The sequence below is a fragment of the Pipistrellus kuhlii genome, unplaced genomic scaffold, assembly GCF_014108245.1.
Source record: "Pipistrellus kuhlii isolate mPipKuh1 unplaced genomic scaffold, mPipKuh1.p scaffold_m20_p_1, whole genome shotgun sequence".
In the NCBI taxonomy this organism is placed as follows: Eukaryota; Metazoa; Chordata; class Mammalia; order Chiroptera; family Vespertilionidae; genus Pipistrellus; species Pipistrellus kuhlii.
This window is the reverse complement of record NW_023425404.1, coordinates 137142600-137165335: the sequence shown is the minus strand read 5'-3', so window position 1 is coordinate 137165335 and position 22736 is coordinate 137142600. Positions and strand designations below refer to the sequence as shown.

At 36.9% G+C, this 22736-nt stretch overlaps 1 protein-coding gene across 1 annotated transcript; it reads right to left on the bottom strand.

Annotated features, from left to right (window-relative positions):
- Nucleotides 1-1961: 1961 nt before the first annotated feature.
- LOC118703713 (alcohol dehydrogenase 1-like) lies at nucleotides 1962-20412 on the bottom strand. Its single transcript, XM_036410807.2, has 9 exons — nucleotides 20395-20412; nucleotides 14332-14430; nucleotides 9170-9308; nucleotides 6983-7070; nucleotides 6622-6841; nucleotides 6169-6429; nucleotides 4146-4281; nucleotides 3203-3341; nucleotides 1962-1986 (listed from the first exon to the last, which is right to left on the bottom strand). Exons 1-9 carry the CDS (start codon nucleotides 20410-20412, stop codon nucleotides 1962-1964), a joined length of 1125 nt encoding a protein of 374 aa, XP_036266700.1.
- Nucleotides 20413-22736: the final 2324 nt, after the last annotated feature.

The window sequence follows — 22736 nt, the reverse complement described above, 5'->3', positions numbered from 1 at the left end:
TTTATTAGATAGGATAGAGGCCTGGTGCATGGGTGGGGGCCAGCTGGTTTGCCCTGAAGGATGCCCCAGATTAGGGTGGAGGTTTCCTTGGGGTGTGGGATGGCCTGGGCGAAGGGCCTGTGATGGTTTGCAGGCTAGCTATGCCCCTAGCAACCCAAGTGAAGACCTTGGTATCTGAAATTTATTTACCTTTTACAATTGAAACTTTGTAGCCTGGAATGGAGCCAAGCCTCCTGCTCGCTCAGTGGCCAGCAGCTATTTCTATTGGAATTTATTTACCTTCTATAATTTAAACTTTGTAGCCTTGAACAGAGGCCTGGGCCTGCCAGGGTGTGCAGAAAGCTTTGCTTCCTCTATTGCTGGGGGCAACCCTAGCCTGCTCTCTCCAGCTCCATGGCTGCTGCCATTTCTGTATGGATTTGTTTACCTTCTATAATTGAAACTTTGTAGCCTTGAGTGGAGGCTTAGGCCGTCAAGGGCAGGTGGAAAGCTTGGTTTCTTCCATTGCCTGGGAAACCCAAGCCTCCCTCCTGCTGCATGTGGCCTTAGCCATCTTGGTTGGGTTTATTTGCATACTTGCTCTGATTGGCTGATGGGTGTGGCTTGTGGGTGTATCAGAGTGATGGTTAATTTGAATATTACTCTTTTATTAGATAGGATTATTATTTTTAAATCTTTATTTTTGAGAGTATTACAGATATCATTCATTTCTTCCCCATTTTTCCCCCACCACCCAGAACCCACCCTACCCAGGCCTTCCCCACTCTATTGCCTCTGTGCATGGGTAATGTATATATGCATATACTAGTAAGACTTTGAGTAATCTCTTCCCACCCTTACCCCCTTCCTCTGAGATTCATCAATCTGTTCCATGTTTCCATATCTATGGTTCCATTTAAATATATATTTCTTATTATTTTTTATTTTTTGTTTTTATTGATTTCATAGAGGAAGGAAGAGGGTGAGAGAGGTAGAAACACCAATGATGAGAAAGAATCATTGATTGGCTGCCTCCTGCATGCCCCCTACTGGGGACACAGCCCACAACCCAGGTATGTACCCTTGACTGGAATCAAACTGGGGATCCTTTAGTCCACAGGCTGAGGTTCTATACGTTGAGCCAAATTGGCTGGGGCTGGTTCCATTTCTTTTCATCATTTGATTTTGTTCATTAGATTCCTGTTCACTTATTTTGATTATTAGATTCAATTGTTGATAGGTATGTATTTATTGCTATTTTATCGTTACTTTAAAAAAATATTTCTGCCCCTTTTTTTTCCTAAAGAAGATCCTTTCATATAATACTTACTGGTTTGGTGGTGATGAACTCCTTTAGCCTCCAATGATATAGGACCCCCAAGCATGTTGTGGAAACAGCAAAATCATTATGTAAAACTTAGAGTGGTATGAAAGATGCAGAGAAATCTGTATATCGTGAAGGCAACTTGAGGATGTGAACAAGGGATAACTCAGTGACAATTTTCCTGGACTGATGACAGAGATCAGCTGGGCTGATAGTCACATCAACAATATCACAATTAAATCCCATTAGTTTTTTGAAGGACACAGAATGCATTATATAATACTGGAGGCCCGATGCAGGAAATTTCTGCAAGAGTAGGCCTTTCTTCCCCCACCTACCAGCACCAGCTTCCCTCTGGCACCCGAAACCCATGCTTCTATCACAGCCCCAGCTTAGTCCAGACTAATTATCATAGATTTGTTCTCTGAGAAATTATTTTATTATGATTATGTCAGGTCTAATTAGCATATTATGCTTTTTTTTTTATTATAGATTTGTTCTCTGAGAAGTTATTTTATTATGATTACACCCAAAATGCACTTGCTTTATTTTAAATCACACTGCCCTTTATTTCATTGCACTGGGACCATCAGGAAAGTGAAATAGGAAAAGAAGGAAGTATCCAAGGATTATCTTGTATCATGTATCATCTTAGGTCTTAGAACAGCAGAATACAGCGAATCCTGGAAACATAAAAGTGCAAAGTTAAAATGTTTGAATTGCTTCAGAAACAATGATTTCTGCAAAACCAATTATGCACTATATCATGAGAGTCTATATTGTCTAAACATGTCCAAACTCAACTTCATCTTCACCTTAACCTTAGTTCACCTATATGACATATCACCACACCACCTGATTGGGATATTTTTCATATCACCATCTAGACCAGCCATGAACGGAAGCCTGCAGCTTTCAGCACTGTTTTTTCTGGCTGCATGACCACAAAAACATTAAAACCCTCTGTTACAGCTTCTGATAAGCTTTGACTAGCCCTAGAATATAGTCCCGTGTCTAGTTAGGAAAAAAAAAATGGGTTGCCTTGGTTCCTTCCCTTTGGCAGTATATTTACTGCTTGCTAAATCCCTTCCCTCCACTCGGCATAATTTGTTCCTTTAATTTCATAAGAGATTCCTTGACTTTTCATTTCTGATTTAATGGCTGACATGCTAATTCAAAACCAACAAGGTAGAGCAGTATAAAATTTAAAAACATAGATTAAACTTATTTAAACATTGCTTAACAAATAAAGACTATAGGTACATTTGGAGAAGGAAGATGTGCTTGCAATCAGAATGGGGAAATCAAAACATTCATCACAGGAATATTCTCCCGTTATTGCTTATTGCTTGTTTTCCACTGTATCTTCAGCACTTAGAACACTTGTGGCATACAGTGTTCCATCACTACATATGTTTTGACTGAGTAAATGAATGTATGAATACAATGAGTGAAAAACCTATCCCTGAAGGTGAGCTAGCTAAAGCAGACTGACCATTTGTCAGAAATAGCGCAGAAAGGATTTGTGTCCTGGGTGGAGTCTAAACTTCTGCCTTTAAGATTCCTTGTAAGACTCCAGTAAAGTCAGCTCATTTATTCTAGATTATTTCTTTAACCAGAAACATAACACATAATTGACTAATGTGGGTTAGAATGTTTCATAGTGTCATACTAAATTCTTGAGCATTTCCTTGAAATAGGTTGATCTGGGTCTTTCCCAAAGAATGGCCTGAAGATAAAACTGTTTCTCATCTTAGAAGAAAATAGGGTGGAGCATATAAAAAATATCAAAGGTCCAAGTAGCCATTTCTTTCTAACAAAACCTCTTAGAAATACTTGAAGAATGATTTTCTCTGAATTTAGTTCAGAATATGGAAGATTATCAAATAAAACACTCACACTTTTCCGGCATGGTACAACTCAAAAGCTTTGTGGATTTGGTCAAAAGGAAGTTGATGGGTTGCTAATAAATCGATATTAATTTTATTTTGCAGGTAACAAGTCACTAGTTGGGGAATACAGTCTCTGGTTTTATAATCTGCAAAACAAAAAAGCTATTGTAATAAGATTTGAGAAATACCAAACCAACAAAAAGGAAAAAAAAAAGTCAAATGAATCATGGAGATGGTGAAGTGTTTCTCTCAAAATTTACCATTGAACATAAAAAAGAATTGATTTGTACATCAGAAGCCATCGACTTCTGCTGCTAATTGTGGCTTCCATAAACAGCTCTGTTACCTAGAACTCTTTTGAAGAAAAATTGGGTCAATCTTTACATGCTACTGAGTGGAAAATGACCCTTTTCACCTACCAGGCTTTGACCCACCTCCTAGGATTACTGTTGCACAACCATTTTCTCCTCTCCTTATTTACACATATGGTGATGACTTTGGAACTTACCATCAGAAGATGGGAATGTTAATTTATTAAAGCTGTTGCCTAGTGTTTCTCAGAAATCAGGGCTCTTCTGAAAGGCAAAAATTAGTGCCAAAACACCAGATTGGTGGATATAATTACCCAAAAGACATTGCTGTTAAAATAGCACATCAAACTGAAGCCACCAGTGTAAAACCAAAGTTGGCTGAATTATTTCGAACACTGAAAAATGCCAAAATTATTTTGCATGAGATAATATTTTATTTAAATTTTAAAAAGTTGATTATTTAAATAATCTAAAATTGATTTGCAAAATACACAAACCCATTGGAGGAGAAGTCTTTGGAGACTTCTACCATTATAGCTGCGTTTCTTCAAGGAGAAGAATTTTGAATTCCATGTTTCTACAAAGTTAAAAATGATTTCATGAGATCAACAAACTGGTTCCATCTATTCATCCACTTACCTCCTATACATACACCCTTCAATGTCCGTCCAGGGGTAATCTTTTGTGCTCCAAGACAAAGCTTTGTGTTTGGTGGAGCCAGCCCAACAATCAGACAGACACCATAGCTCAGGTTGCAGGAATCCCAAGCAGCAAGCTGACAATGATAATTATCAATATAAGTACATTTCCTTTTATAAATAGCAATTACCACCAGAGAGGGAAGGAATTATGAAGTTTCTCATTTCTAACCTCTTCCTGGGCAGATACTACTTTAGCTCAACTTCAACTTCAACACTGCCAATGATGGGATCTCATTAGAGAACCAATAGAGTTTAGTGGTAAAAGCACAGATTCGGCTATTTGTGTGACCTTTAGGTAAGTTACTTAAACTTCAAATGCCTCAACTTTTTTATTTGTAAAAAAAAAAATACTATCTACTTCACAGAGTTATGAGAATTAAGTGATTTGTCATTCTTAAAACATTTAGAAGACTGTCTGGCAAATAGTAAGCACCATGTGTTTATTAAATAATATACCCACAGCCTCAAAGGCCATACACTGTATTATTTGTCTAGCCTTCTTACTTGCTATGACTTTCTGTCCAACTATTAAAACAATAAAAAACAAAAAAAACAAAGAAACACACAAACGTGTTCATCTTTTTAAATCTAAAAAGTCAATGTTCTAAAGATGCATAGTGTATTTCTTTATATCTACCCTGTTTCCCCGAAAATAAGACAATGTCTTATATTAATTTTTTCTCCCAAAGTTGCACTAGGTCTTATTTTCAGGGGATGTCTTATCTTTCCATGCGCTAGTTCGGAGGATGTCTTATTTTCGGGGAAACATGGTATCTGTTTTTACTTTCTTTCTGATTCTTAGCTCTGCTGTTCCCCCTTTTCCTCCATTTTCACTTATTTGTCTCTTTTTCTATTGCCTATATTACTACTTCTACTTTATTCTTTGGCTAAGTACATTAGCTATGTACTGAAATGTATTGAATGTCTATATTCCTCCTTCTAAAATGTAAGATCCAAGAGTGTGGTGCCAACTTTATTAACCCTTGTATCCCTAGAATGTAACACAGGTGCATAAAAGCTCATTTTTCCAAAGGAATGGATGGTTCTGATATAGGACACACATAAATATCAGATGTGAATTAAATAACGTATATCATTAAATATAAATACATATATGAAGAAAGAGCTAGGAATAAAGAAAATGGAGTATTGGTATTATAAGCCTTAACATGTTTAAACTTTGTATGCTATAATGACATATCTTTAAGTATAATATAATATATAGATATATTTTTTTCAAAACAAATTTACTGGAGTTACATTGGTTAACAAAATTATATAGGTTTTGAGTCTACAATTCTATAATTCACCACCTGCATATTGTATTATGTGTTCACCATCCTAAGTCTAGTCTCCTCCTGTCACCATTTATTCCCCCTTTAGCTTCTTCTATCTGCCAGACCCTTTCCCTCTGATAATCACCATACTTTTGTTTGTGTTTATGAGTGTTCTGTTGCTGTTGTTAATCCCTTCACCTATTTTACCCAACTCCCTTGCTCCACTTCTCTCTGAAGTCTATCAGTTGGTCCTCTATCAATGAGTCTGTTTCTATTTTGTTTGTTTATAAAAATGAATGGCTTAAATTTATTTATTTATTTATTTATTTATTTTAAAATATATTTTATTGATTTTGTACAGAGAGGAAGGGAGAGAGATAGAGAGTTAGAAACATCGATGAGAGAGAGTCATCGATCAGCTGCCTCTTGCACACCCCCTACTGGGGATATGCCCGCAACCAAGGTACATGCCCTTGACCGGAATCAAACCCAGGACCCTTCAGTCCCCAAGCCGACGCTCTATCCGTTGAGCCAAACCGGTCTTGGCAAAATTTATTTATTTTTTTCATTTGGAGTTCATAGTTCCAAAACATATGTTCAGGTGATTTTCACTTATCTGCACGAGGGTATTTAAGACATGTCCATTGGGTAAACATCTACTCATTGTGCCCCAAGCCTACGTACCATGGTATCAGGGAGTCCAACAGCCTCAAAGGCAAAGTCAACACCAACAACTGTCATTTCCTTGATCACCTGCTGGACTGGCTTCTTGAGGTTCTGAGGGTTCAGGCAATCAGTGACCCCTAAAGCTCTTGCCCGGGGAAATTTTTCCTCATTGATATCAACTCCGATTATTCTAGAAGCACCAGAGGCTTTGCAGCCCATGACAATGGCTGAGCCTATTCCTCCCAGTCCGAAGACCACACAGATAGAACCAGGGGTGACCTACAAAGTCACAAGACATGCTTGTATTAGGAATCAAACCTGGACATCTGTGATTAAGAAAACAAACAAAAAAAGCAAGTAATAAAAACAACCATTGAGACTTTAGGAACCCCAATTGAAACATTGGTCTAGTTTTAATGTTTTCTAGGCAGATCACCATGACACATAATATTACACAGGGGTCTTCCTCACCTTGGCTGAGTTAACAGCAGCCCCATAGCCTGTAGGTACAGAACAGCTCATGAGACAAATTTTATCCATAGGAGCAGCATCATCAATTTTTGCCACTGTAAACTCAGGCACAACAGTGTATTCAGTGAAGGTGCTTGTGCGGAAAGAGTGATAAATCTTTTTTCCTTTGCAGGTAAATCTTCTCGTCCCATCCATCATTAATCCAGAACAAGGTAGAATACTAATCCACAGTGACACAGACACAGGCACAGGTACCGGCATGAACACGGAGTTTAAAGAGAAAAGTGAGCATTGTTAGCTATAGGCCAATACTTGCACAATATAAAAATTTAGTAAAAGAATGAGGGGTTAATCTACTAACTCTTGTTTCTCACAGAAGGTTCCCTTGACATGCAAGCAGGAATTGCATTCTCTACACTGTGGAATAGCGATTGTGAGGACTTTATCTCCTATATTTAGGGGGGAAAAAGTGATCATTAGTTAAAATTATTATTGCAGCAGAAATACAATAATATGTTTATAAAGATTTCATTGGATGCCTTGAAAACTCAGTGTGGACAGATTATAGCAGCCAGTATAACATTTCCCATGGTTGTTTTGCAGAAGAAACCATATAACCTGGTTTCAGAAATGCCATAATTCTTTTGGGCAAATAATGGAAATTTGGAGATATTCCCTGTTTGACAGAGAGTTGTAAGTTGGCTTGCCTCTTTTCTGGCAATAGAATAATGAAATCAGGAATAAACCTTAGAGACGTCGTCTAGTTTAATACCTTTGAAAGATTTAAGTTCCAGAGTATTTGTCACCTGCCTAAAGTGGCTTGGCTAGATAACAGCAGAATTCTCTTTACTGAGCCCCACTGCCCCCCATTCATGCTATTCATGTATAGGTCATCAACTATAATGCTATTGCTATCACATATATGAAATAAAATGCCCCTGATTATTATATCCACTCTCACTATTATATTGTTATTAGGAGGCCTTCTCATAGTCTGCCCACACTGACCCATAGCAGATAGACCTCTTACATGTTTTCTTTAGTGAGGCTAAGTTCCAATACATGGTAACTTCAGAGAATAAAAGTAATCCCTCTTTCTGCTTCTGGAGCCCTTTCTATGGAGGGTGGCTTTTAAGGTGCAGAGTTGTGGGAAGAGTATTGATTACATTTGGATCCAGCCACTAGCTAGCCTTCCTGGACCCTAGGGTGACAGACTAAGTAGGGTCAGGGAAGAAAATTAACATGATCATCACAACTTACAAAGGCCTTGTCAGAGGTCTACAATGTTGTTCCTATATTGGTCCTTACTAACTTTTACAGAGCAGAAACTACTCCCCTTTGGCCTCTTGCAGAGTTTAGTTGGCATTAAAAAATTGCTTGTAGGTTAAATAAGGCAGATCTCACCTCCACTGACCAAAGGTACTAAATCTCATATTCAGAAGTTCCTGCTCTCATCCTTTCTCTGCAAGTGCACATCATTTTCAATAAAACTTGCATTGGAATTTTTCTAGCTGAAGAGGAGTTACAGTATATATCCATCCTATTTGCATTATATTCTTGGATTATGCAAAGGCGATGACTTTCTACTTTTGTCCCTCCTACTATAACTAGTGTCATATATAGGCTAGACATCTATACTTGATTGACAAATGAATACCGTCATGGCAGGTTGTGAATTTCTGACTATGCACTTTCCTAACTCTTTGTATGCGTGGCTATAGGCTGCCAGTGTTTCTAGTATCTTAATCTGTGTGACTGCTTTTATTCATGCTGATCATTTTAGACATGCTCAGAATAGGTATGCCAAGATCCCTTTTGATTAGCCTGGGAAAGAGTGTATACTTGCTTTCTTTGACTCTTTGAGATAGCATTATCATCCTATTAATGAAAATTCAAGTTCTATTTGTCTACGTAAACCCGTGGTCTTGATCTGGCTAAAGAAACCATGTTCTTCTCATCTCATAATCCCTTGCCTTTTATAAACACAAATTGACCTAAGGCGAGATAGATATACACATCAAAGGGTGGGGTTTCTTATATGTAGTCCATTGTCAGAATGGGGAATTACCTTTGGCTGTTCAGGTGTTTGGCCAGTAGGAGGCAATAACACGTAGATGAAGCAGTCCTGAACTGTCTGGCAGCAAGCAAAGATTTTATGCATCCTTTCCAGGTTTGGGGAAATGCCATTAGCCATTCCCAACAGGCGATAACATGTGTGACTCAGCCCTTGTTGAGTCCCCACATTCTATCAATCTTTCAATAAAACTCTTGCATGTATGATATGCTGGAATTGGCTCCTAGCAGCTATGAATATATACTTGGCCCAACCATTGCCCCTGGATTGCTAGAAATGACAGCAGGGAAACTGTGTGACTCATGGAATGACTAGATATATTTAATATCATGACATATGATTAGTTAGAAGAATATAGAGGTAAACTAAGTTATTTCTTTTATAAATATGGTAATGCATTATAAGTTTTTTCACTGTGTAAGGAAGCTCTTTGGCAGGTTGTTTAGTTAAAGGCTTTTATGGCCCATTACCCACCTGGTTTCACTGAGCTCACTTCTGTGCCAATACTCTCCACAATACCAGCTCCTTCATGGCCTGGGATGAAAGGAAAAGGCATGGGGAGAATTCCTTTCATTGCATGATCATCAGTATTACAGATTCCTGTAGATGTTAGCTGCATAGGAATTAAGGGACAAAAGATTAATTGTTTTGGATTTCTTTCTTTCTTTTATCTGAGGCTAAATTTTTACATGAATTATTTCTTTGATATTTATAACAACTCTCAGAGGAACACAGGGCAGGCCTTATTACCCCAAACCTAGAAGTGAGGAAAGGGGGATTCAAAGATTTGGAATGACTTGCCCAAAGTCACATTGTGCATGTTAAGACCTGGAAATAAACTGAGGTTTTAAAAAAACTATTTGGTACATGTCATAAAAAGAGTTTTGAAATATGAAGGGCAATTACAATGAAGGACTTTTTGACTACATATCAATAACAACGTCTTTGAGGTGAAAAACTGAAAGCTTTTTCTTCAAGATCAGAAATAAGACAAGGATGCCCACCCTTGTCACTATTATTCAAAATAGTAGTAGAAGTCTTAGCCTAAGTAATCAGGCAAGAGAAAGATAAAAGGTGCCCAAATTTGAAAAAAAAACAAAACTGTCACTATTTGCAGATAACATGATTATATATATTGAAAACCCTAAAGATTACAGGAAAAGACTATTAGAAACAATACACAAATACAGTAATGTTGCAGGATACAAAATCAAGGTACAAAAATCCATTCATTTCTATATGCTACTAATAAAAAATCAGTAAAGAAATGAAGAAAACAATTCATTTATTATTGCAGCCAAAATGATAAAATGCCTAGGAATAAATTTAGCAAAAGAAGTGAAGGTTCTATACATTGAAAACTATAAGACATTGTTAAAAGAAATTGAAGAAGACAAACAAAAAAGGAAAGATATTGTGTTCATGGATTGGAAGAATTAACATAGTTAAAATGATCATATTACCTAAAGCAATATACAGACTTAATGCAATCTTCATCAAAGTTTCAGTGGAATTTTTCAAATGAATACCCTGTTTCCCCCAAAATAAGACAGTGACTTATATTAATTTTTTCTCCCAAAGTTGCGCTAGGTCTTATTTTCAGGGGATGTCTTATCTTTCCATGCACTAGATCTTATTTTCGGAGGATGTCTTATTTTTGGGGAAACATGGTAGTACAAAAACATCTTTGAATTTGTATGGAGTCACAAAAGCTCCTGAATAGCCAAAATAATCCTGAGAAATAGAGAGCAAAGTCAGAGGTATCATACTCCCGGACTTCAAATTATACTACAAAGCTACAACAATAAAAAAGTATAGCATTGGGAAAAAACAAGACCAATGGAACAGAATTAAGAGCCCAAAAATAAACCAACACATACATAGATAACTAATTTTTGACAAAGGAGCTGAAAACATACAATGGGCTAAGGAATGCCTCTTCAATAAATTATGTTAGGAAAACTGGAAAGTCACATGTAAAGGAATGAAACTAGATTGCTATCTGAAACCATACACAAAACATAACTTAAAGATTTGAATATAAGACTTGAAACAATACAATACATAGAAGAAAACATGTGTGCTAAACTTATGGACCTTAGTATCAGAGAGTCTTTTATGAACTTGACCAAAGAGGTAAGGGAAGTGGCACCAAAAATTAATGAAAGAGACTACTTCAAACTTAAAAGCTTTGCACAGCTAAAGAAACCATCAACAAAGTAAAAAAGCAACCAACCAAATGAGGGAAGATATTTTCAAATAATACCTCTTATAATAATATACAAACTGGCTACTTATAACCCTAGTAATCCCTTTTGTGGATATGTACCTTAAAAATCTGGAAACCTTATTTGTAATTATATATGTTCCCCTATGTTCACTGAAGCATTATTCACAATAGTCAAGACATGAAACCACCTAAGTGTCCCTTGATGGTTAACTGGATAAAGAAGGTCTAGTACATATATTCAATGAAATAGTACTCAGCCATAAAAAAGATGAAATATTACCAGTTGGAACAATATGGCTGGATCTTGAGAGTATCAAGCTAAGTAAAATTAGTCACATGGAAAAGGACAATAACCATAAGATTTGACTCACAGGTAGGATACAGAACAGAGAGCAACACATGACCAAGCAAAACAAACAAACAAATTCATAGACACAAACACAGTATTGTAGTTACCATAGAGGAAGGGAGGTGGCAGGAGAATAAAGAAGGTAAATCAAATACATGGTGATGGAAGGAGATCTGACTTTGGGTAGTGAACAAACAGTGCAATGTGGAGATTATGTATTATAGAATTGTACAACTGGAGCAAATATAATGTTATTAACTAATGTTACCCCAGTCAATTTAACTTAAAAATAGCACTACTATTGGAAAACAATGAATTTTATGTCTAATATTGGGAAATACTTTGGGAAAATAGATTTTATAAAATTTTAAGTTTTACATTAAAAAATATTCTTTATACTAATAGTGTAAAATGGGTTTAAGTTAAAGTAACTATTGCAATATTTAACTAATATTGCTTCTAAGTCTTCTTAACTGTGAATAGATTCAATGCAATTTTATGAAATGATCATAAAAATGAGACATTTCATGCACCACAGCTTCTATGTTATTGCTTTGCCTAGTGGATGGCCAAAAAAGCATACTCCCAACCATACTGACTAGCTTTCCAGTACCTGTAGTGGGAAACACAGCATTTCTGGCTGAGATACTAAGAACAATTCTCGTATATGATTTCAGCAAATGGGTGAGGAGATATGCTCACAAAAAATATGCTGTGGTTTTGTTCTCACTGTGCTAAATAGCTTCAAGATTCAAGGCTAAAAGTATTATCTTAGGTATGCAGGAGGCTAGAATATCCTTAATAATTGTATTAATATCTTTCATATAAAATAAAAATATGCAATTATTTGTGAGAAGCTGTCCCTAGCACAAACTGGAGGCAGGATGCTCTGTTCTTTGAGCAAACCCAGTCCTTAACCTTGATTAAAAAAAAAAGAAGAAGAAAAAAATATATAATTATTTTTTAACCCTCACCCAAGGACATGCTTAGAGACAGGAAGGGGGAGAGAGAGAAACATCAATGTGAGAGAAACATATATACATATATATTAGAGGCTGTGAAAGGAAGATATATACATATATATATTAGAGGCCGATGCATGAAGATTCGTGCTAGAATGGGCCTTCCTTTCTGTGGCTGCCAGCATCGCCTTCACTCTGGCTGGAGCTGCCATTCTGCCTTCCCATGCTGCCCAGAGGCCTAGAATGGCTGGGTCAGTGCAGCATGCCTGCATTGTCACCATGGTGATGATGCAAGCATCCTACCTCCACCCGCTAGGTGCCTGTGTATGCAAATTATACCACCATCTTCGTTGGATTAATTTGCATACTCATTCCTGATTAGCTGGTGGGCATCATGAAGGTATGGTCAATTTACATCTTTCTCTTTTATTAGTGTAGATGGGTAAGCTTCTATATGTGGCCTGATAGGGGGTCAAACTCACAAATTTTTGGTACACAGAATGACACTCAACCAACTGAGCCACTGTGGCCAGGCCTCAACCTTGATATTATTTTGGGATTCAAAGTGATATTGTTCAAGTCCTTGTTGTGTAACTTTCACTATGGTAAGTTATTCTGGATTTATTATTTAAGGTGCAGCCTCTATAGTTAAGGAGCATATCAATGTAAGAATAGAAAACATTGGCTAATTACTAAATATTTTAATGATGATGATTTAGTACATGATAATTAAGGCTTAATTAGATGCACTTTGAATGAATGAAATAGATGATGTAACTTCTCAATAGTGGTCAGTTACCAAACATTATTATCACCTTTCATTTTTCTTTTCTTTTTTTTTTTTTGCATATATTTTGTACTGATATTTTTGAAGAGAGGAAGGGAGAGGGATAGAGATTTAGAAACATCGATGAGAGAAACATTGAACAGCTGCCTCCTGCACACCTTCTACTGGGGATATGCCCACAGCCAAAGTACATGCCCCTTACCAGAATCGAACCTACGACACTGCAGTCCACAGGCCAACGCTCTATCCATTGGGCCAAACCGGTCAGGGCTCATTTTTCCTTTCAACTTCTCTTATTGGTGAAAGAAAGTCTTTATCATAACAACATACAGTTGATTATTTAGTGTTAGTTCTCATGTTTTCCTATTTTATCTTTCATTGCCCAAGTATATTTTTCTACTTTCCTCCTTTCCTCTATCTCTCTGTCCTTCTGGCATCCTGCTAATATCCTCCCTTCTTTTTCTGTTACTCTTTGAACCATCCTTCTATACCTTCTACTTTGATTCATTATGGACTAGAATCACATAGCTTTAAGTGTTTTTTGCATTCATTGAATCAAGTGTTGGATTTCCTGGTCTTAAATGAGAAGGTAGGTGATTTTTATGATTAATAAGACTTTAAGCAAAAGTACTATTAATCTTGCATATTTAATTACATCATAAAATTTGAGATATACTGATTGAGAGGTTGATTTGAGAGCAGTGAGGGGCCTTTGACAGATAAATGTTTTCCAGTCCCTGGTCTAAGCTCTGTTCAATTATTGTTAATGCTTTCAAATCACTTTGAATACCATCATGGAGTCCAGCTGCTCATTTGTAGAAATTGAAATTTACACATGGTGCACTTTTTCAGAGAAATTCTGACATTTTTTAAAACATATGAGCACAACATAATTGAGATATAAAATAAGTCTGTTAGTCACTAAATACTCATTTGTATCATAGAAATATGGGGAAATACATTCTTTGTCCTTTTCTCCAAAATGAAAATTACATAACACTTAAAACACATTCTAGGTCACATTGTCAAGTATATTGGTCTATGATATTATGCAATTTAAGTAAAAAATTTAATACTAAGTAATACTATAATAAAAGTAATTATATTGGTGAGTGAACTGCCAATATTTTACTATTATTAAGAATATCTCAAACATTCATAGACTGCATTCATTTATCTTAATTTTTACATCGTCTTTTACTAAGTGAACAGACTGAAACTATAAATTATATACTAGTTAAATACTACTGTAAAACAGGGTTTTGTTCATTTATCTTCAAAGGTAAAGATTAAAGGTCTTAGATTTACCTTAATGCGAACTTCCCCAGCCTTTGGAGGCTCCACCTGAACTTCCTCAATGGCAAGAGAATTTGTTTCCCAGGCAATGGCTGCCCTGCAAGTAATTGTCTGTTGGCAGGACAATAAAACGACATCATTAGCAATGACATTTAACTTTTATTCTGATCACACAAATGGCACTAATGTGTTAAAATTTGTAAACATGCAAAAATAATAAAGACACAGGGAAAAGATCATTGCAATTTCAGGACCAAGCTGTTAAAATTTTAGCATATATCCTCCTAGTCTCTTATAGTATTTTTATGTAGTTGAGATCATGTCACATAAGCATTTTTTATTCTGTTTTCTTTTTCTTTTTTGCTAGTAACAGCCATCATGTATTGAACAGTTATCCTCTACTTGTTTGTAAGTAAAATGCCTCAAAATCATAATTTTAAGTGGCTGCTTTTATTTCATCATTAAAATGTATCCTAACTTACTTAATCAGTAATTACCAAGACAGGTAGTTATTTACATTGTTTTGAGTATCATAAAGAATATTGTGAGCAACTTTGTTTATAATTTTGACTTTCCTGACTTTCTTAAGTAAGAATTATTTTGGAAAGGATAGAGAAATTTTTAGAACTAAATTGATTTCCAAATCTCTCTACAGGAAGGTTGAGATATATGGCACCATTCATAGGAATATGAAAGAATATCTATATCATCATTGATTTCACTCTCCTTAGCACTGACTATAAGTCATTAAAAATATAATAACAGATAGGCAGAAACAAGCTAGTTACTTCATTTAATTAGTGTATTTTGAATGTTAATGATGTTCAATGTTTTATATGTTTATATTAATTGCACATATTACTCTATTGTGCAGTGTTTAGTCATATAATTTACATAAATATCTACTGACATCTTGCTGTTTTTTTTTTGTTTTGTTTTTTAAATCATTTGACCTCATGAAAGTAGTCACCTGTTGTCTGTAAACTTGTCACATTATTTTCCCCTGCTGATTTCTGGCCTGCAATGTTTTATGAAGGCATATGCATGCACACAGATAAACACACATTTTTAAATTTTGGTTTGTAAAAGTATCTTTTTCTTTGTTTTTAATTCCATCTTTATATTTTGAAAATTCTTAGAGACCAAATAAATATTTTGTATCCTCTTTCTAGGTTTTTATAGTTTGATTTTAAAATATTTCTTTTGAATTCAACTGAAAATTATTTTGTTGTGTGAAGTTATGAAACCTAAATGAATCATTCCAGGATGAACTCTTATTTCTTCTGTTTAGGAAAGATAAGTTATTATGATATAATTTAAATGCATCTGCCCTACACGATGGATCATCCCACGCATGCTTTTTTGAAGAGTCCCCACTAGCGTATTAGTGCCATGCACAATGCTTTCATGTTTGTGTTGCTATGTTCCCTGTGGGAAGTCTGCATTGTGTGGTACATTGTGGTAGGCTGTCTGTTAGAGCAATATTGTGTTTCTATAGCTGGTCTTGGGATGGTGGCCCTACCATCTTTCTTGGATGCATCCCCATCCCCTGCCATTGACTTTGAATCCACGAGTAGTTTTTAAAATGTAAATTAAAAATAAAAGATCTCAGATGATTCTAAACCAAAGATATCTCAACAACAATAAAAGAAACATGAAACTACACCATTTTTATTTTATTTATTTTTATTTTTTTATTATTTTTTAAATCAATCTTTATTGTTCATATTATTACAAAGGTTCCTCATTTCTTCCCCCCTCCACCAGGTTCCCACCCTACCCTCCGCCCCCTCCTCACCCCCCATTGTCCTCATCCATAGGTGCACAGTTTATGTTCAGTCTCTTCCTCCCTCCCTTTCTCAGAGAACAGTCAGTCCACTCCCCTCCCATATCGCCGACTCTACTACAATGAACCACTATTATTGTTCATCAGGTTTTTCAATCTCCTTTTTGTTGTTGTTGTTGTTATTGTTTTTAATTAATAAACTTTTACACTTCTTAGAATAAATTTTAAAATCTAATAATTTTAAACCTTGTTTTTTTTTCTGCCCTGGGAATTGAGAGTAAACTTGTTTACATGTAAACTTGCTCTTAGGCTATCAAAAGGTGTAGCCATTCAAGTGTAAATGGACACATTGTTTAAACATAGCTATACCATTTTTAATATTGCTAAGTTAAATATATCCCTCCCATGGTGGAGACCAAAGATAAATAGTAATATGTATCAGTAGATATTAGTTACAAGTACAAGATATAAAAAATTAACAATTTTACTCTATGTATTTACATTTACAAGTTTCTTTTTGAAAACTGCTTCTATTCTGCTCATCTTTCTATTCTTGCACCAGCACCTCAATGCTTCAAATACTTAAACTTTTTGATGCATCTTAATACCAGACACTAGTACCCTTCATAATTTCATGTATACTCTATTTGCAAGTTTACTACCCTACTAATAGTAACATACTGAACTGGATAAATCTGTTATGTCTTTAGGAATTTAGATACTAATGAAGAGATGATAATTGCCTTAAAATACAGAGAAAAAGGACAAATGCTACAAAAAAATTAAAAAAAAAATTACTCCCTCCCACCCCCAGGATAGAATTATTCTGCTTTCATTTATTAAACTCAAGTGAGAATATATAATTTATGAAAAAACTTCCCTAATTTAAAAAATGATACACACTCAAGGAAAAACAACTAGAAAACTCTTCCAGTCAAGGTAGCAGAGTAGGTAAATGCTGTGCTCACCTCCTCCCAAGATCCATTAAAACTACAACTGAAATATAGAACAACCACTCTTGAGAACCACTAGATTAGTTGAACAGAATGCCTCTAACTAAGGATATAAAGACGAAGCCATGTTGTGACTGGTTGGAAAGGCAGGGATGTAAATGGTGCTGCTCCTGACCCACGGTTAAGAATAGGGAAGATATCTAGGGAAGATGACTACCGAGAACCTCTCATGCAAACTGCACTTCAGAAAGAAGCTTGCACTGAACTACCTGCCTCTGTACTGAACTGCCTGCCTACACTGTGCTTCTGCCATCTGAACCAGCCCTTATAAAAAAACTAGAGGCCCATTGCATAATATTCCTTCCCCTGGATTCACTCCCAGCTGCCTGGAAGCCAGCACATCCCCACTTCCCGCCCATCTGGGAGCCCCGCAAGTCTTCTGTCTAGAGCACTGCTCCTGTAGGTCCCTCCGCTGTCCCCTCCCCATCATAGCAGGCATCCCACCCCTCCTGGCCACTTTGTGCCTGCATATGCAAATTAACCAACCATCTTTGTTGGGTTAATTTGTATACTCATTCTGATTGGCTGTGGGCGAAGTTGAGGTATGATCAATTTGAATATTTGTCTATTATTAGGTAAGATTCCTGGAATCCTATATCAACCAATAGGACTGAAGCTTCTTCCATCCAATCAGAGCAGTTAAGCTATTTCCCACCCCGCAATGTTCAGTTTTTTCACTGACTAATTAGAATGGTTCCATTTTGATCAATCACGACAGGGTCTTTTGAACCAATCAAACTTTGAGGATTAGGAGTCCTCATTTGCATTAGGACAAATCCACCAGGAACCAGGGGTGGAAACTTCTGTCTATGTAAGACAGTTCCCCTGTCGCTCAGGGAGAGCTCTTTCCTTTTCCACGGAAGGCTGAAGACTATATATCCACTGGAACCTACCAGCACAAGGCAGACTGGTGCAGAGCAGCGCAGAACTGTTTAGCCAAAGAGGGTCCTGGCCCCAGGATCACGTCTCCCAGGCCCTCCTGACAGCCATGTTATTTTCACAGCTGTGCTATGTCACAATTGAGATGTTTGGAATGCATAAAGTTACCTTCTTCACTGCACTCCAAACTGGGACTCCTGGTTTTGAATTGATCCCATTACCATCGGTTGACAGAAGCAAGAGGGCCCGCTCCACACCAGGCTCCCTAGCTCAGCACCAATGACGGGAAGGGGAATCCCTACTATGTCTGGCTGTGAAAGTTAGTGGGGATTCTATCCAGGTGAGAAAGAAGGCTGCTGTACACCCACAGGGCTTGAGTATAGATTCACTGGCTCACAAAGAATTGTCCTTAGCTCCAAAAAACAGACAGAAGCTTAGAAAATACCAGGGACATATGAAGGAAGAGGAACTGTTTGGCTTCAGGATGAGAACTGCAGGGGCAGCCCTCTCTGGAAGGAAGTGCTGCTAGGCATTATAATTTCTTTGTTGCAGTCTCCTCACACAGTCATAGATACCGAATCTGAGTAGTCATTAGCCTCACTGACACTGCTTTAGCCACACCCTGCTGATTCCCTGAGATCATGCCCCACCTAACTTGTGCAACTTGTATAGAATGGTCACTCTTTCAGTGACCGTTCTATACAAGCAGTCAGCTTGGCCAGTGCTGCGGACATTTCTAAAATGTCTCAGAGATTCACAACCCCAAACAAGCAGAAGCTGGCCTTGGCATGCCCTGTAACTCTTGCTAAATGGCTGCAAGCCTGGCACTAATGGCAGCCAACCTCAGTTCATAGCATAACTATGCCCAGGTGCTTCCAAGTCCAGGAAAGGCAATGATCAACTGTAGATCACTTTGTAGCTCCAGGCACAGGTAGCGGCTAATTGTGGCCTGCACTGGAGGCCCTCCCAAGAGGCTCCAGAACCAACAAACCTTGAGGCTGGCTTTAGACTTCACCAGAGTACCACCCAACTAGCACCACAAATGACATACCCAAAGGGTAGACTTGGCAGGCAGAGTCCCACTAAAATAAGTTCTGCTTCAGGGAGTCATCCCCCTACCAAAAGCTCATGTGCTGTAGCCAGTCCTCACAGCCAGCCAGCTGGAGGGCCAGCCCCCACCCACTGATGTGCCAACAGGAATCTAGTCTCAACTACAACACACTGCTCACACAAGTGCCACCCTGCAGTACCCACAAGGTATCTACCACATAAGATCTCTTTACAAAGATTGGGGACACATAGAAGATCTACCTAATACACAGAAACAAACACAGGGATACAACTGAAATGAGGACACACAGAAGCATTTCCTTAATAAAGAACAGTGTAAAACCCCAGGAAAAAAACAACAGTAAAATGGAGACAAACAATCAACCAGATACAGAGTTCAAAGTATTAGTTATTCTGGGAAAGGAAATAAACATAGAATCCCAAGCACAGAGAATCCCAAACAAGACAAACCCAAGACACATCATAACTAAAATGCCAAAATAAAGACAAAGAGAGATATTTTGTGCAAATGGAAACAAAATAAAAAGGTAGGGACACTTACATCAGACAAAATATTATACAAAATAGACTTTAAAATAAAGGCTGTAACAAGAGACAAAAAGGGCATTACATAATGAAAAAGGGATCAATCCAAGAACAGGATGTAACTCTTGTAAACATTTATGCACCCAATGTAGGAGAACTTAAATGTCTAAAGCAAGTATTGGAACTGATATAATATTGAATGTCAACTATAATTGAAAAATTAAATTAAAATAATGGAAAACACAGACAAGGGTAAAGAGGGAAAAACTGCAAGTTTGGTACCAGCTATTATTATTTTTAACATTTTAGTGTAAGTCTTTTCAATTAACATTCCATGTATGTGTATGTTTGTATAATTGTAGTGAGAATGCTGTTCTATAGTCTTCTCTCAGTTAACATTATGACTACTTCACAGGTGATTTAAAATAACCACTTTGGACTTTACTGACTAATATATCAAAATTTACGCAGTTTCCTGATATTTGACTTATGTTGCTTCCAGTGTTATACTCTTGAAAATAATAAAGCAGTTAACCTGTCTATAAAAACTACATCATTATTTCTGTGACACAAAATTCTGAATCAAATGATAATTACATTTTCATGGTATTTGATACAATATTGTCAAACTATCACTCAAGGATTTTCTAGCAATTTATTTTCCAATAGTGGTATATGAATAACATTGGTTATTGTCATTAAATTCTGATTGGAGAAAATGGTATTTTAACTTTGTTTCAATATGCAGTTTTGGGATAAGTAATCAAGATGATATGGATCTATTTTAAAGATAGCACTTACTTTGCCCAAGGTGTCCATGATGAATTTTCTGGTTTTCCTGGTGTCTTCTAGGGTATGCCAGAGAGAACTTGTGGACTCTGCTCCTGTGCAAACAGGATCAAGTACTTACAGTTTTTATACACTGAAATGGATTAAAAAGCATTACACAATATACAGAAACCAGAGAGGTGAATGATTGCCCAACATATGAGAATGATGGACAGAAAGAAATGTAAAGGAATAATTATGGAGGGGTTTGAGAGCAAGGATGCTGAATGAGGAGAGAAACAGTTTGAAGGTAGCAATGGTGACTTGAAAGAAAGCATGACAGATATGAACAACCAAATAAGGTCAAGGGCAGAAATGCAACTGGGAGCAGAAACTCAATGAAACTTCAATAGAATTTTGCCTCTCCTTTATGTGTCATACAGCATAGAGGTTAAAAGCATGGATACTAGCACTAACAGACCTGTATTCAAGTCTTTGTTTTGTCTTCTATCTGCTATGAAAGAATGCAATAAATCCAACCTCTCTGTGCTTCAGTTTCTCCATCAGCAAGGTGAGGATAATTATAATAGTTCCTACCTCATATGTTTGTTATGAGCGCTAAGTGAGTTAGCATATAAATGTTTAGAACTGCGCCCAGCTCTTGCATGGCATGAATACGTGTTTTCCATTATTACTATGGTGTCTCTCAGCACACTGATTTCATTTTCTCACCACTAGCTTGCTTTTGCCAAATAGTGAGAAATATGGTCACAAAAAGACCATTTGATTCTTAAATCTAACAACTGCAAGAAGACAGTTCAGGAGGTCTGTCTCTCATCTTAAGTATAAGAAGTGTAAGGAAGGCTCTCCTTGCTCAGCTTCCATCAGGTGTTCACTCCTGCACCAATGACATCTAGCCGAAGTTGTGGGTTTGGGGTAGAAATTGTCAGCTACTGTCACAGCCACACTGATGCCCCTGAGTGCTGAAGGTGGGTGGGGAAAATCACAGGGCAGGTTGGCTCCATTGTAAATTCTTGCTCACTAAGGTCAAATGAAGTCTCAACATTGCTTGACAATCCAACAGTTTCCTAGACAAGCCGCTATGCAATTTCTGAAATTACTGGCAGTCTTGTAACACTCATGTCAAATATCTGACCATCCCCTGCCCCCTTATTCCTCCATTCCCCTTTTACTCAGCAGATAAACTTACAATACAGATAATTCATCTAATAGCTCTATATCCAATATATTAACAAGTTCTGCCAGCTCTGTCCCCAATATATCTCTCAAATTTGTTAGTGTTTAATGTATAAATCCCTCCTCTATAATATAATTTTAAAAGAATAATGTCCTTGAATCTCTTGTTAGATTTCTCTATAGCAAGGGTCTGGAAAATCGCCTAATATATAGTAAGAGCTCAATAAGTATTTATTAAATGAATTAAATGGAAGTTATCAAATAGGATCTCCCTTAGATGCTAATTACTAGTCATAGAACTGCATCTATACTCATAATATCCTCCTTCCTCATCACCTATCTCTGCTTAGGAAACTCATTGTTAATAATTTTCTCCTTTCAATGTGACCTTTCAACACTTTAACATATCATCCCTTCACTAAAAAGAAAAACGGAAATAAACTTCTCACTTCTACCTTCTGACCACCATTTGGAGTCAAAATGGATATTTATGTGGCACTTTTAATTGAGGTTGAAGAGTTCTGAGCCAATGTTACTAATTAGGGCTTTGGTTGACTGGCCTAGATAAATTATAATTGCAATTCAACAACCTGTGGGTTGACTTTCACATTTAAAAAAATTTTGAATTTGCCAATGTATAATTTTACTATAGTGCCAGAAGCTAATTCCAGTATGTCAACAAGGGCTCAATCATCTGAAGGCATTTTGCCAAACCTGAAAGGATGATTGCTTGCTGCCAGACAGCTCAGGGCATCTTAATCTACATGTTATTTCCTCCTGATGGCTAAACACCTGAACAGCCACAGGCAATTCCTCAATCTAACAATGCTTCTGTATGAGAAACTCTACCCTTTTATATGTATATCTCCACCTTGACTTAGAACAATTGTGTTAATAAATATCAAGGGGTTCTGAGACAAAGGAAACTTGGTTTCTTCAGTGAAGCTCTTCTGGACCGTCCCCACCCTATGCCTTTCAAAATTATGTTTCATTTCTGAACTCTTATTAACTTACCCACAGCCCCTTCTCCATATTCCTGGACCCTTCTATATGCCAGATCAAGACCCACCAGTGCTAAATGGTGCCCAATGTCCGGCTTTACTGTAGTTTTTTTTTTTTTTTTCTCTGTAGCTTTGCAGAATTTTTAGAGTGATTCAGGAGGTGTATGGTAGGATTAC

Excerpts from the sequence above, each read along its gene's own strand:
- LOC118703713 (XM_036410807.2), bottom strand. Across the intron at positions 6,842-6,982 it reads ACCTTCTGTGAGAAACAAGA|TATTCTACCTTGTTCTGGAT; the intron begins GTTAGTAGATTA and ends ACTGTGGATTAG. Across the intron at positions 3,342-4,145 it reads GAAGGGTGTATGTATAGGAG|ATTATAAAACCAGAGACTGT; the intron begins GTAAGTGGATGA and ends TTTGTTTTGCAG.